A 16,844-nucleotide genomic window follows, 5' to 3' on the forward strand; every position below is an offset into this window, starting at 1 on the left:
TATCGCAGACCTGCTGAGATGTGTGGTACATATAGATTGTTGGTCATCCTGCAACCACTATAGCTGATGAAGGTGGCTGCTGCTGCTGCCGAAAGCTCTTGTACTAGTGGTTTTAAACAACTTTTATCACTTTTAATTTTATATATTTTATTGAATTTTATTCTTATTATACATTTATTTTATTTTGTTTTAATATTTTAATATATAGTTATATATGTTAAATACAGTACACGTTTATTTTATCATATCATAATAAAGACATTTTACAGATTTGAGTCAGTATTATTTTCCAGTATTCAGTATTAAACTCCAGAGGCCTTTTCAGTGAAATGTATGACCGTTTCTAACTGCTTCCCGTGCAGTTCTCATGTGAACTCAATTAATTTTGGAGGCACAATATGGCCTAAGTAGCCCTTGCACCAGAAAATACGAAAATACCACATACCACAACAACCCTTTCAAAAAGCAAAAAAGTTTATAGACCCTTTTAAATTCAAAATGTGTGTGTGTGTGTACATGGTTTTCTGAAAAGAAAATTCAAAGTTTAAAACAACTGAACTTAATTTGTATTTTTACATAAATATATAATAATAACTTTGCTTATCATCAATTTGCTATATATAGAACGAATAATTTGAACAGTTCCAGAGGGTCCATTTCACATACCCCATGGGAAACACTGATTTAAGATGAGTATTAAATAGAACCAGACTATCTAGGCCCAACCATAACCCAAGGCCTTTGGTTCATGGGAAGACAACTATTTCCAATAATCATTTCAGTCATAAATGAATAAAAACACGAAATTGTTTTCAACTTTGAAGTTTAACCATAGGTAGAACTGTGCGCTAGACAGTTCCACATTTTGATTCTCAGTGGTTTTATCAATGCCTGGTCGGTGGGTTGCCAATATGCAATTTTGATCTACACAATTATTGCAAATTAATTGACTTGCTGAAATTTATCTTAGAAAATAATCTAGCCTTTGTTCTTGGTGAACTTACAAAACTCATAAAATTTCTTTTGACCATTCCGATGACTACTTCAGAGTTTGAACCCTGCCATTCGACATTAAAAAGAATAAAACATTTTTAAGAGCACTATGAATCAGCAAAGGCTAAATGCTCAAGGAATAGAGAAAATAGAGAAAAGCTTGGTCAACAGTGCATGAAAAACTTGAATGAAAAAGTTATTAATCTACTTTCAACAAATAAAAACTGAAGAATGGATTTTATTTTTAAATAAAATTTCAATATTGCCCAAGTCTGTTAATGATAAGTGTTCAATTAATGTTTTATAGTATTTTTAACTTGCTTATTTTTATTACTATCTATGGCTACATGTCTTATAATCAAGGCAATTTAATGTAACTGTAAGAAGCAGCACTCCCATACATCAGAGTCACGAGCTGCCACTGTTTATAAATGGGACTTAAGCGATCCAGATCAAAAACGAATTGCATAATTTGACATTATATGCTCCTGTCACATTGACCTCAATCGCACGGTATTTTGGAATTAATATTGTGATCGAGATCAGTGAGCAGTACCATACAGTACCGCGAGAATCGCTTAAATTTTAGCTGGGCAGTCAGTTAAACTCACCAGGCGGTGCATCCATTCAGTAGGTTCTGGGGAGAACACTGAACAGTATTCCATGATAAGGTAGAGTTCTGATTTGTACAGAGTAAAAGTTATTTGGAAGAAAAGTAACACCAAGGGTGAAAGAGAAAATCCAGTTTTTTTAGAACTAAATCTTGGAGACCACCCAGCATTACTATAAAATTAGAAGACAGTGTGCCATCTACCCTTACTTGCAGTGAATGGTAGGAGAGAAAACTGGATAACCAATTTTAAAAATCAATTGGCAGATCATAAGATAGAAGTTATTTAGAAGACTGTTCTAACAAACATGATGAAAAGAAATTCAAAGAGCAACTCAAGCAGTTGCTCTTTGAATTAAAGATCAACTGCTTGAGTTTCACCAAACTTTTCCATAGAATTTATTTGTCCATAGGTTTATTCCATAGAATTTATTTGTCCATAGGTTCATTCCATAGAATATATTTGTCCATAAGCCAGTATATCACCATTGGTTTCACACTAATGCAATTCATATTGGCAATCGTTGATCAGATGGAAGGTTTCTGGATAGTTTAGAAGTTGGCTGTTAATGGATTTCTCCATTATTTTAGAAAGAGTAGCAGTAAGTGCAGTGGGATGGTAGGGATTTGTCACCCTTATTTTTAGGAAATCACTGGATCTCAGCAAATGTCCATGTTGAATGGAAAACACTGGTGGAATAAGAGAGTGCAAAAGGCGACACAGAACAGGTGTAAGTTCAGGAACAAAGATTTTGAGAACAAGTGGAAAAATATCAGGACCTGGCACTTAGCATTAGTAGAGGCATATGATGCAAAACAGCAAGCTTATACAGCATCAGCCAAAAAAAAATTACCATTTCACCTATACATTCACTTTAAAAGTTTGTCTAGTTCTTATTGATAAATATAAATATACTGCTACCCTTATACAGTATTTTGCATTTGTCAATGTTAAACTTCAGTTGCCACTTCTCAGCCCATCTGTCCAGCTTTTCTACATCCTGTCACAATATCGTACTGTTATTAACAACCCTGCCAACCTTTGTATCATCCACAAACTTGTACATTAAGCTCGATATACCTTCATCAGTATTATTGATAAATATAGAAAACAACAATGGGCCCAACACCAAACCTTGACAGATGGAAGTTTGTTCCAGCAATTAAAGCAGCCATTAGCTAAAGGCTAATTTTGCACATCTGTTCCGAAACTGTCTTTCCTCCGTTTAAATTTACTTCCCCCCCTCAAGTGCATAATCTGAACAAGAGGAAGAATCCCATTAGCATCGTGCTTGCTCAAGCCATTCAAAGCCTCATATACCTCAATCAGCTCATCTCACAGGTTCCTGGTCTTCAGATGCTACAATTTGCAGAACTTAAGCCTTTCTTGGTAAGAGCACCCCGTCGTTCCACTCACCAATCTTACTGCATTTCTCCGTACTCATTCCAGCAGCTCTACCTTCCTAAAATGAAGCCTCCATATCTGTAATCAAGGTGTGGCACGATCATCCTTATACAAAGGAATAATCACCTTATCCCTGCTTGCAAAATTCCTGTATATCATTGACAAGAGCCCGTGAGATGCTCTTGCAGTCCGTCTACACTGCTCGGAAAAACTTCACATCTCGCTGCACAACTACCCCAGTTCTTTTTTATTCTTCGCTACCCTGAGTGTGGCATCACACATTTGGTACGTTACTCTGGGGCTACTGCTACCCTTATATAGTATTTTGCATTTGTCAATGTTAAACTTCAGTTGCCACCTCTCAGTTCCATCTGCCCAGCTTTTCTACTTCCTGGCACAATATCGTACTGTTATTAACAACTCTGCCAACCTTCGTATCATCCGCAAACTTGGACATTACGCTCGTTATACCTTCATCAGTATTATTGATAAATATAGACAACAACAATGGGCCCAACACCAAACCTTGGGGGACTAATAGCATTATTCCATGAAGAGCAGTGTCTTTTGATTACCACTCTCTATCTTCTAGCACTCAACCATCTCTTTATCCATAATAGCAACTTGCCCTTAATGCCACACTGCTGCAATTTGTACAGCAGTCTTCTATGTCCAAACAGTATCAAAAGCTTTCCTGATATCAAAATTATTTTTTGCATTCAGTTCCTTTGTGACTACATCATAGTATCCAATCAAATTGGTCAGACAAGATTTCCCCTTAACAAAGCCACGCTGTGTCTGAACTATAACTGCAGTCTTGTCTAGATGATCCAGCAATGCTTCCTTAACGTGACTCCATTATTTTCTCCACAGCAGAAGTTAAACTTACATATCCCTAAATACCCATGTCAGCTACTGTAATGGCATTTCCACATCTCTAGATGTGCAAATGCCATTTACAGTAGCTGCTTTTAAAAATAATTGTTCATATAAATGAAGCAAAATGAATTGTACCCCCACCCCCTTTTTTTTTTAATCAGATGGTGACTTGTTTTTTCATGACATGACTGACTTTGTGTGAACTGTATCATAATTGTTTTATTTACATCTTTTACTCTTTTACAGTGTTTTTATTCAGTTTAGTCGAAAATATCTTTTGCCAAACAAAGAAAAGTTAGTTGATAGTGAAAACACAGAATGGACAAATGACTTTTGTTTCATACTACTGAAAAATAATTTACCCATGTGGTTAATCTGCAATGAAATCCTGTCAACACTAATGCTAAAGTTGAGGCATATGATGCAAGAAAAGAAGCTTATACAGCATCAGCAAAAAAAAAAAAAAAACCACCTTCCCATTTTACCCATCTGGTGGGTCACTCCAAATGTTTGTCTAGTTCCCCATTAAATTTGGCGCCTCCGTAGCCAGGTGGGCAGGAGCGGCAGTGCGTAGCACATGCTTCTTGATTAGACCGGGATTCGAGCCCATGAACACCAGATACGGAGGATGCAGAAAGGTCAGGGAATGACCACCGCATATCCCCAGAGCAATATGGCCTTAGTTGCTAATGCTCCTAAAAATCAGATAACAACAACAACCATTAAATTTATTTAAGCTATCAACTTCCACAACAACAGATGGAAGTCTGTTCCAGCAATCAACTACCTGCTGGCTAAAGCCTTTCTTCATAAATGCACCATTTTGTTCCTCTCACCAATCTTGTTGCCCTTCTCTGTATTTCTACACCCTTCCTAAAATGAGGCCTCCAGACATGTATACAGTACCTGAGGTGTGGGCTGACCATTGCCTTATACAAAGGGATAATCACCTCCTTGTCTCTGCTAGCAAAATTTGTATATATCATCGACAAAACTGCATGCCCTGCTCTGGCAGCCTATCTGCACTGCTCAGAGAACTTCATATCTGACAGCACAATTACCCCCAGGTCGATTTCATTCTCCATTTCCCTGAGTGTAGTACCATACGGTACGTTTCTTTTGTGTTACTGCTATCCATATGGAGTACTTTACATTTGTCAATGTTAAAACTAAACTTCGGTTGCCGCTTCTCAGCCCATCTGTATAACTTTTTTAGATCCTGTTACAGTAGCATACTGTCATTAACAACCCTGCCAACCTTTGTATCATCTGCAAAATTTAACCTTAAACCTGATATACCTTCATTGATATCATTGATAAATACACAAAACAACAATGGGCCCAGCACCAAACCTTGGGGGGGGGAATCCCCTAATAACATTAGTCCACGTAGAGCAGTGTCCATTTATTAACACTCTCTGCCATCTCCCACTCAACCATTCCTTTATCCATTGCAGTAACTTGCCCTTAATGCCATACCACTCCAATTTGTACAGCAGTATTCCATATGCAACAGTATCATAAGCTTTACTGAAATCCAAGTATATGATATCAAAATTATTTTTTTTTGCATCCAGTTTCTTTGTGACCACATCATAGTATCCGATCAAATTAATCAGACAAGACTTCCCTTTTAGAAACCCATGCTTTGTCTGAACTATTACTTCTGTCTTGTCTAGGTGATCCTGTACCACCTCTTTAACCAGTGACTCCATTATTTTTCCAGAAACAGAAGTTAAACTAACAGGTCCATAATTATTTGTGTCAACCTTTGAATCCCCTTTGTGTATTGGGGATACATTTGCACATCTCCAGTCCACGGGGACCTGCCTTACTGACTCTAAGAATGCTCTCATAATTATGACTAAGGGTTTGTTTACTTCCCTTGTTGCCTCCTTCCTTATAACTGGATAGATTCCATCTGCCTCAGTTGCCTTTTTCATGTTTAACTTCAGCAATTTCTCCACCACTTTGCTCTCAGTTATTAAAAATCACTTAGCTCCCTGTTAGAGCTTGATAAACTTCTGGCATTCCCCTCCTTGAATAACTCCGCATGTGTAAATGTAGATGCAAAATACTGATTCAGTTTATCAGCTACTTGAGCAGGATCATCAATAGTCAAACCCTCTATGTTAAGTGGACCAATCTGATTCATCCCCTTCCTTCTAGAGTTTGCATAAGTAAAGAACTCTTTGTGATTTTTCTTTGCGTCCTTTGCCAAAGATTTCTCGTAATCTGCCTTCGCCTGCCTAACCTCCTTTGTGACTTGATTACAGACTACAGCCTATAGCAGATATAGGCGACACAGAAGCTGATTAACATACTTCTCCTTCAACCCATGCACGGTACTAAGTACTATAGGTTTTGATACCTTTCGTGTTTGAGGTTTTCATAAAAAAAAAAAAAAAAAAAAAAAACTGAAAGCTTAGACGAAATTTCAAAATCTGCCAACATTTCATCTTCGTAAAGTTTATATATCTTAGTTCACTCCACCCCCCCCCCCTACGGAAACTACTATATTTTAAATGTAATTCCCCTTGGTGATTTAACAAAAATTCGGTATAAAGAAGTTGGTTAAACAGAGGTCCGAATGTAATTAAATAAAAAATGAAGCAATTTTAAAATACATAACTGATCGATTACACCATTAAAATGCTGGGAATGGGTCCCCGCTTGCCCCACCGTAGTATCGGCTCTGGATACTCAATAATTGCATCCAGGATTTCATTTGTAAAATAAATGATTGTCTCAACAATGGGCTCGCAAATTTTCAAAAAAAATAACAATGGGCTCTCGCAAGCCTGCTATAGCTCACCACTGCATGCACCTGTTTCTACTCTTAGTTTCCCTAACACAACCCGTGTATTTACTTGTTCCACTATGACTCCCCAGCAGTCCATTGCCTTGCTTTCCAGGCTACTGCTCAATTGTATTTCAATAGAAGTAGTTCAAGAATCACTGTTACCTCTGCCAGCGGCTACTGTTAATCTATTAGTCCATGTATCCCCCAAGCCAGCAGTTTTCCGACCCACCTAACTCTACCTCGATAGGATCAGCAAATATTCTTGCACCCTTTCTATTTAAGTGTATTCCATCCCTGTAGAAGCAGTCCCTCCTGTTAACAGGCACAGACCAGGCTGAGAAAAATTCTACCCCTTGAGCCTTGCATAATCTCTCCAGGATAGAATTGATCAACAAGGCTTTCATCATATACTCCCTTCTATCGTGTCTGGGCAGAATTGCAGACACTTTCAAATTCAACCCTAACTCACGGTTTTTTTCAGCATTGTCTTATACTTGTTAAGTAATTCTGCCAGTCTCCTACTCTTAATATCAGTAGTGCCAGTGTGTACAACAGTATCACCATTTGTGCCCTTAAAGGATGATACCTGCCTTACAACGTCATCAACCACCATTGCCCCTAGCGGATGGTGCCTCTGTAGCCAGGTGGGAAGGAGCAGCAGTGTGTAGCACACGCTTCTTGATTAGACCGGGGTTCAAGCCCATCACCACCAAATACGAAGGATGCGGAAAGGTCAGAGAATGACCACCGCATATTCCCGGAGCAATATGGCCTTAGTTGCTAATGCTCCTAAAAACCAAAATAACTAACTAACCCCTAGCGGACATACCATTGTCCTGTTCCATCTATCCTTTTTGCACAATATGTTCCCCATTTCCCTGGCATATTGCTCTGGCATTGATGTTGGCAGCTGACAGCTTGATGGGCCCCTCAATTTAAATCCTTCAAGGGCACCCACCCTGTCCTTCAAGCTCTCATATAAGCCATAACAATGCCGAGTTGGCGCTTGATTTCCTCGCACTCCTTACATCGTGCACACACAAAGACATTCCCCCTGGCAATATCATGTCCCGTTCCTGATTGCTCCACAAACATCAAACAAGCAGTGCATTTCAATAGACTGTGATTTAGAGGATGACTGCCCCCCTCAGTCCCTTAGCCACAGCACTTCCACTACTTTGAGCCTTTTGCTTTGCCGCTGTGGTCTGAGTCATGATTTCTATTCAAGTTCAATAAAATTCCAATACAAAATATAACCCTAAACCTATATCCCAGTGCAGTTATAACACTATATATATATGTATTTCGGTATGGAATATTATCTCCGAGTTACATTATATGACTTTCTTATCCCCTGTCAACTTATATGTATTAATTTCTGATGTTACGTTTGTTATAACTAGATCACTATATTTATTTAGTTAAAAAAAATACAATTCAATTGACAATGAAATTTAATAAGACTAATAAACCTTAGTGATTAATTGATACTACTATACTCGCTATCTAGTTTTCCGCTAAACCTTCCACTATCTAGTTTTCCGTTAAACCTTGCGCTAGCACACGTTGTATTGTATAACAATGGCGGCAAGTTACGAACGGTTAATCTATGGACACGCGGTATTATTTACTTTCCAAATCGCCCTATCTAAATTCAAAATAAACCATGGAGCTTGACTAGGTCTATAAGCTACTTATAGAAAATAATTTAATTTAACAATTAAGTCAATCAAGTGGCTAAGTATAATTAAAAACTTTTCGTTCGCGGAACTGCAGAACCTGTCCACACGTGGATTTGATACCCTTGCCGATACTAAGTAATAACCTATAAAATCTCTATCTTAAATTCAATTTAAACTAAAGTATTGTTACTAGGAATCTCATTCAGTGATTCATGAATGCTCTGCTACAGTAGTTTAGAGTTTTGTAGGATTAGGGGACTCCTTTCAACTCAGGCCAATCAAAATTTAGGTTTGGTGTTGAATGTAGCATCTTTTAATTTCAGGTATGACTGAAGTGAAAAAAGTTTGAGAGCTAGTACTTAGTTATCATATCATTTGCTTTTCATTAACATTTTTCACCTGATATAGTTAGTTTCTCTCTCTCTCTGTTACATTGTTATTATGAATCACACTTTATTAATTGTAAAAATGTTACTTTACTGATTTTTTTTTTTTTTTTTTTTTTTTTAAGGTGAGGGATGTTTATGCATTCAGTTTTTCTACTTGGTACACCTGCATATTGTGACTATCTCTGTGAAGCTCATAAAACCTGTCTGTCTTGGTGGTGTTACGGCCAGGTAAAGCCATTAACATTGCTTAAAGCATTTGTATCATTTCTAGCTTTCTCTTAGTTTTTGATATGATTACAAACCTTGTTATTTTACCTGTAGCATTAGTAATTTAATAATTATTTCCACTGGATGAAAACATTAAAAATTCACCATGCATAACTGCACTTCTTAATTTTTTTTTTAATCGGATTTTGTGAGGAAATTGAAGAAAGTAAAATTTTGACTAAAATTATTAGAGATATCAGTAACACAGAATATTGTGGTCCAAAAACAGAAATTCGGAGGAGGGGGAAATCATATTGTATTTTGAAGAGAACACTAGATTCAAAAGTCATAGATTAATAAAGAGGCAGGGTAGTTTCAATGCAGTAAATAGTAGATGACTAATTAGATGAAAACAGACTTTTAACTATGAAGGACCCTTGTGAATTTTTTAATTATTTTTGAAGTGTAGTAAAAATCACTTATTTTAAATTAATAGTATCTTAGTTTTCTCTTATCTTAAATTTTTTACTATTTTTATGCCATATTCAAGTTGTGAAGATATAAAAGGATATTCAAAAGAGAAACAGATAATAACGGAGAGGAAAGAATTTGTTCAGTAGGTTTAGAGTTGTAAATGAACATTTATGAATGATGCACATATTCAAACTAGTTTAGAAGAGGAACTGTGGAATCATGGATGCTAGTTAATTTAGGGGGGTCAAAAAAACCACAAACAGAAATTGGGTGTCTGTGGTGTGGATTAAGTTTGTAATTGAGAAATCATAAATTAACATGACTGCCTTCTTTTAGCTAGTTACAATGCTTTGGATGCACCACTCCAGATGTAAGAACAGTATTCCATGATAGTGAATTTGTGATTTGTACAGTCAAGAGCAGTTTAAAAGGGGAGTGGGGTGGGGGAAGAACATCAAGAGCAAACAAAATAAATCCTTTTTTTTTTTTTTTAATACAGGGGAAGTAGTATTCATGTGCTTTAGGAGGATATTGAATTAGGGCTGTCTCTAGTTAAAAGAGGCTCAAGTGCTAACATTAATATTTAATAAATATAATCATTGTAATTTCTTTTGTTATTAAAATACTACCAGCATTTTATTTATTTTAAACTTTTGTTTTTAGTTAGTTAGACAAATTTCTTATTTATGAAAGTTCTACAATAAAGTAAACTATAGCTAACATGAAAGCAAGCTACTTTTCCTTTTATCTTGCATTAACCTTTTGTCTCATGTTCTGATGACTATGTGGCACTGCACTTGTCTCCATTGGTGAGGCTGTTAACTTGGGAAGGAGACTTACTAGGATTTAAAAAAAAAAAAAAAAAAAAAAGCAAGAGAAGAGTATATTACTCATCTCTTGTTATTCAGGTATTTACTACCCCGCACCACTGAAGTTACTGACATGACACCACTAAACCAGAAAGTGGATAACTCAGAAGCAATGTGGCAAAAAGCCAAATAATAGATGCAAGTAGCACCAAGTAGCACCATTCTGTTTGGTCATAAATTCCATAGAAATCAGGCAGTAAGGATAAAGCCTCCTATCCTGATCCCAAAAAGCTAAGAGGCACTAATGAGAACATCAGAAACAGTACTAAGTCTCTGAACTGGAGGGATTGTAGAAGTTAAAGTGAAGAACTTTTATATCAAGGCATGAGAAGTGCAAAAAAGTTTTCTGCAAAGAGATAGGGTAAAATATATTACCAGCTAATAGCTTAATACTCACTTTCAGGATGGCAGAACCTTCGGACTATTAAAACAGGTTATTTGAATTATGATGCCAAAAATATTGCAACTCTTGACAGCCTCACAAGTATGCCCATTTGTGCAAAATGTGGATCTAAAAAATATGAGAATATTGCACTGCACTGCATCGATACCAACCTTTCCAAACTGACTGATGCAGACTAAAGAAGAAAAACCAGCCTAGCTATTCAAGAACAGGAAGTAAATGGAAAGAAAAAATAATACCAAAGTGACAGACTGAGAATAATAACATGCCAAAAAAAAAAAAAAAAAAAAACTAGGAAAATTGCCTGTTCACCCTCAGTAAACAAACTGTTCTGTTCTCATTTAACATCATAGCATATTAAGAACCAGTCTTAGGAACATTCTGAACCTTCTAATACACAGTCTTTACATTGATCCTCATGAACCTTCTCTCATCTCCAAAGAAAAGAACTACCTTTAAACTATGCAGCTGAAATATTCAGCCTACCTACACATCCCAGCTGGCCATACCTCTTTGCACCACAGTGAGCTACACTGTACATGAACAAAAACCACGTGTAAACAAACCAGGACTTTGACCAAATGAGAAAATTAGAACCTTTCATTAAGTAAAATCCACTAAGAGAGTGAGACCCTAGATCCTCCATGGTTTCCACTTCGATAAGTTTTAATGATTACTTTTACCAGTGGGGAAGAGTTTACTGAATATTAATATTAGACAGCTACATGAAGCACATTCTCATAGTTATGTAAATTTTTCTCAATTGTATATGGATAGCTTTAAAAAAAATGATGCTGCAGTGGGAGCAGCTTTTTTTACATCCATCCTCCCTGAGTTCAGTCTCACTTCTAGTTGAATATAGTAATCTCTGCAGAATTATATGCAATATCTGAAGCCATTGGATGCACAAAAATGATTCAGGCAAACTAAGTGCAGTACAGGCCTTACAGGGTAATAAAGTGTTCCACTACCCACTGTTGAATGAAATTAAAAATAACTCTCCAAGGCTCAACAAAACCACCACATTCATTGTGTTTTTCTGGATTCCAGCAAACTCTGGGACAATGAGAAAGCAAATCACGTTGCAAAACATCCTATGGAATCAAGAGTGACAACTGTGAAAATATTCTATCAAGATTACAAAATCTACATATGATATGCTAATTAAAGTGGCGGGATATGCGGAATGAGTACCCATTAAATACAGCCGGGCCTTGCATAACACGAGTTCGATTGATGCATTTTTCAGTTAATGCTATTTGAAAAAGTTATATACCACTTTTCACTTTACACTATGCAAATTTCCAGTTAACGTGATCTTTTTTTTTTATGCGATAGTTGAAAAAGATTTGAATCGCACGACGGGCAATAAACAAATGTTTGCCTGTTGCCTGCCTCAGCAGCAGGCAAACATTTGTTTATTGTTTTAAAAAAAAACCCTTCATTTCTGAAAGCAGTATCGAAATATTGAAAATTAATTACATGAAGTATGATCTTGAAGCACAATATGGCCACATAGCCTTTGTGCCAAAAATAAACATACCAATATTCTCAATCAGTGACAAATGGGGGGTGGGTACAGCTGGTATTTCTATATCTCTACATAAATACTTTCACTAGCCTACTTAGCACACTGCAACATAAATACTTTCACTAGCCTACTTAGCACACTGCAACCCTATAACAGCTACAAGGTGATGTGTAATAGAGCCACAGAAAAGGTTCGACAGGCAAAGGCAGTTTATGAGAAATCACTAGCAAACAGAGCAAAGAGGGGGGATAAAGAATTCTTCACATATATAAATGCCAAGAAGAGCAGGACAAACCAGATCGGACCTTTACGTAAGGGAAAGGGAATAGTAATAAATACACCAGCTGCCGTTGCAGATGAACTCAACAGTTATTTTGCATCGATATTTACAAATGAAAAGCCTTTTGTGGCAATGGAAATTGTGGGAGCGAAGTTAAAAAATATGTAATTAATGATATTGAAATTTCGCAAGATTATTTAATGAAAAAACTTTCGAGCCTACAGACCAGTAAGGCTCCTGGAGTTGATGGAATATACCCTATAATCTTAAGAGAGGCGGCAAGCGAGTGCATTAAACCATTGAGGCTAATTATGCGAGCATCACTAGACTCTGGGGAGATTCCCTTGGATTGGAAAAGTGCAAATGTATCTCCCATACATAAGGGTGGCTCTAAAAGTGAAGTTGAAAATTGTCGACCTCTCAGTCTGACTTCAGTAGTAGGGAAAATCATGGAGGCAATGATCAAGGGTGGAATTCAGGATCATTTGGATAGAATTGAAATTCTCAAGCATACTCAGCATGGTTTTGTAAAGGGAAAATCATGTTTAACAAATCTGGTTCGCTATTTCAAAAGGGTCACTCACGAGCTGGATTTAGGGAATAATTTTGACATTGTTTATTTAGATTTCAGCAAAGCTTTTGACTCAGTCCCACATGAGCGGTTGCTTTATAAGCTGGAACAGGTTGGAATCACTGGGAAAATCCTTAGATGGATAGAAGGATGGCTTCAGGGCAGGAGGCAGAGGGTTGTGATAAATGGCTATTCCTCAGATTGGGTTGATGTAAGAAGTGGGGTTCCCCAAGGATCAGTATTAGGACCACTGTTGTTTTTAATTTTCATAAACGACATTAATGAAGGGATAGAGGACATGATGTCTAAATTTGCAGATGATGTTAAAATTGGTAGAGTAGTTAATGATCACTGTCAAGCTGAGCTTCTTCAGAGAGACCTAGATAGACTTCAGGAATGGTCAGAAAAATGGCAGCTGTGCTTTAATCCAACAAAGTGTAAGGTATTACACCTGGGAAACAGTAATCCCAAAAAAACTTATTCACTTGGTATAGTTCAACTAAACCCAGTACTGGAGGAAAGGGACTTGGGTGTTACGATACAGTCAGACATGAAATTCTCTGAGCATTGTAAACAGGTTGCAAGGAAGGCCCATGGTGTCCTATCGATGATCTATCGAACTTTTGCAAGTAGAGATAGGGACATGATAATCCCATTATATAAGGCTTATGTTAGACCACACTTGAAATACTGTGTTCAAGTATGGAGACCGCACCTAAAGAAAGACATCGAGCTTCTTGAAAGGGTGCAAAGAAGGGTAACTCACCTGGTGGTGAGATCGGCAAAAGGGCGTCTTATGAAGAAAGACTTCGAATATGTGGGTTGCAGAGTTTGGAAACTAGACACCTTAGAGGAGATTTGATTGAGGTGTTTAAGGCTCTGAGAGGCATCAGTAAAATGAATGAGGACAAAATTTTCAAGATTATAAATGATGCTAGAACTAGGGGACATAAATTCAAGTTACGGGGGGGGGGGAAATGTTTAGATTGGACTGCAGGAAGTTTTATTTTAGCCAGCGAGTTATAAATTACTGGAATAAGTTGCCTTCATGGGTGGTAGAGGCCGACAGTTTGGGGAAATTCAAAGGTCATCTGGATAGTACTTTCGGGTAAGGGAAGCGCATAGGATGATAGGTTTAATTTCCTTTTTATTATTTTTTTTTATTTATTTATTATTATTATTCAGTTATTTATTTTATTTATTTATTTTTTGTTTTTATCATTGTTTTGTTCGGATTTTTTTTTTTTTTTTTTTTTTGGCTCGTGCAGCATAAGCCATCGGCTTTCTTGCACCAAGCGGCCGTTACTAATACTAATACTAACCCTAAAAGCAGGAACACATGATGACACACTAATTATAGTTCCACAGACCAGCTGTGAATCTGCATTAGAACAGAATCTGATGCAATACCCAAAATACAGCACTATACAACAAATATATATATATATCGAAAATACAGAGACATCCAGTGATTCAATATTAGAAATGTTTGCTGAAGAAGATAAAGAAATAGGAAAAATCCTTCCACACTTTTTTTTTTTTTCAAAAAAGGGAAAAACTGAAAAACATAAAACCGCTCTAGAGTAGTACAAAGGTATGGCTAAAGCTAAATAACTAAAAAACATAACTAATACATACTAAATAATAAATGAACTTACTAATTCAATAGAAATAGAAAGGATTGTGCTGTTGTTTGTCTAAAGAAAGTGAGCTATCCAGTTAATTACATTATGATAGTAACAATAAGACAGTTAAATTGTGATTATTATGTGGTGTAATTGTGTGGATAATACATTTTTTTTTAAATGGAAATAACCCAAGAAGATAACAGCTAATTTAAAGCATGATTAAAGATACACCAACTTGTTTGTCTCTAAAAAAATTTACCTTAAACAGTAGGATGCTCTTACCATATGGAACTATATAATTTACAGAAAAGGCTGATAGACTAAAGGAACATACATGGGATCACCATCCTGGATATGATTTATGCTTAGACATCCGCCAGAGTTGGGCAGATTTTATATTAGGGCGACCTGAGAATTCTTATCCACCCGTGTGCATTATGTCTGTAAATAGTGCTTGTTCTCTGATTAGTGTATCTCTTTTGCTAGACCAAATCCGAGTTTTTGGGGGGGGGGGGACTTAGTGATCATAAGTCCTTTATCAAACAGACATACAAAGAACTGGGAACATGCATGTGGAAAGATCAAACAAATAATAAACTTTTTGAAATCAAGAGAGAACTTAAACAGTGGCAATCCAGCCTGAGACGAAACAGAAAGGAAGAAACCATCCTAGCCAGATTATGCATTGGTTATACATTCCTCACTCATAGCTACCTACTAACAAACGATGATCTTCCACAATGCAGTAACTGCTTATGCTCATTAACAATAAAACATCATCATAGAATGTCCACTATAACTGAAAGAACAGAAAACTACTTTCTTCTCTCATTTTCATAACTGCAACCAGTTATGATTACAGTGTGTTCTAGGAGATTGCGAGGACATGGATGACATTTTTCTCTTTTTAAAATTGATAAATAAATATCACCATATCTGAAACCCTATCAGGTGTAGGAAAAATGAAGAAACTATCAGACAGTAATTAGTGCATTATAGCCTAAGTTGCTGATGCACTAACAAATCTAACAACAACAACAAAAACCATGATTTGATCAGGAGTGATCAACATTTAATTATCTGCAAAATTGGTATTTGTAATGGGACACTTCAGTCAATTTTAACACAATATTAGGTTCTCACATATCAGAATCTCTGTCATTATGTTGCTACTGAACCACATGAATTCTGGGTGCACGATTATAACCTGCAAACAGAGTTAGTCTTCTAGGTGGATGACGGCATCTTCTCCGAGGTCCATCCTCCATGGCAGTATAGTGGTTTTGCCAATTGTTATTCCTTTGGAGAGAGACAGGTTTGAGTCCCATCATGGACTGGAATAATTTCAAAAGGCTTCTTGAGTTGGACTGTAACTATCCAATCTCAGGGAGAGGTAATAGGGTTTCATTAAGCCCATGAAAACATGCTTCCACAGGAATATGGCAATGACACAATATGGTCTCAGCCATCAATGTGCTAAAGCCCTACAACTCCAATAAAGCAAGACAATCTTGATCAAATGTGAAGATCGTACTTGAGGCGCCTCCGTAGCCAGGTGGGTAGGAGCAGCAGTGCGTAGCACACGCTTCTTGATTAGACCGGGGTTCAAGCCCATAACCACAAAATATGGAGGATGCGGAAAGGTCGGGGAATGACCACCGCATATTCCCGGAGCAATATGGCCTTAGTTGCTAATGCTCCTAAAAAACCAAATAACAAACAAACAAACAACAAGATTGTACTTATACTTTTTACTCACAGAATATTATGAATTTGTTCTGCATGATCAAACAGCAAATTGCATCATGTAATCACGGTTCTGTGGTGATTTCATGATGCTGTTCAAAGAAAATGGGCTTTGGAGAATTTATGCTGGCATCATGACAATGCCCCTGTACCCTAAGTGCTTTCCATTCAAGAATTTATTGCAAAGCATTCTACCATTGTGATTCCCTCCACGAATCTTGAAGCCCTGGAGGGGTGGATCTTTTTTTATACTCTGGCCTGACCAGGTTCTTGACCAGGTCAGAGGAACAAGGCAATTGCAAAAGAAGCCTCATATGTTATAGCTGCCTCTAATATACATTAAGTCAGTAAATAATGAATTAAAATACATTAAT

At 36.9% G+C, this 16,844-nt stretch overlaps 1 protein-coding gene across 2 annotated transcripts in view; it reads left to right on the forward strand.

Annotated features, from left to right (window-relative positions):
- thoc5 (THO complex subunit 5) overlaps positions 1-16,844 on the forward strand; it is a 388,780-nt gene that overhangs the window by 249,181 nt on the left and 122,755 nt on the right. For both annotated transcript variants that reach the window (XM_090373524.1, XM_090373522.1), the window contains exon 12: positions 8,884-8,989. In XM_090373524.1, the coding sequence (XP_090229650.1) occupies positions 8,884-8,989 (106 nt within the window). The remainder of the gene's footprint in view (positions 1-8,883; positions 8,990-16,844) is intronic.

Source organism: Mastigoproctus giganteus, chromosome 5 (assembly GCF_048544385.1).
Source record: "Mastigoproctus giganteus isolate SK-2022 chromosome 5, ASM4854438v1, whole genome shotgun sequence".
Taxonomy (NCBI): Eukaryota; Metazoa; Arthropoda; class Arachnida; order Uropygi; family Thelyphonidae; genus Mastigoproctus; species Mastigoproctus giganteus.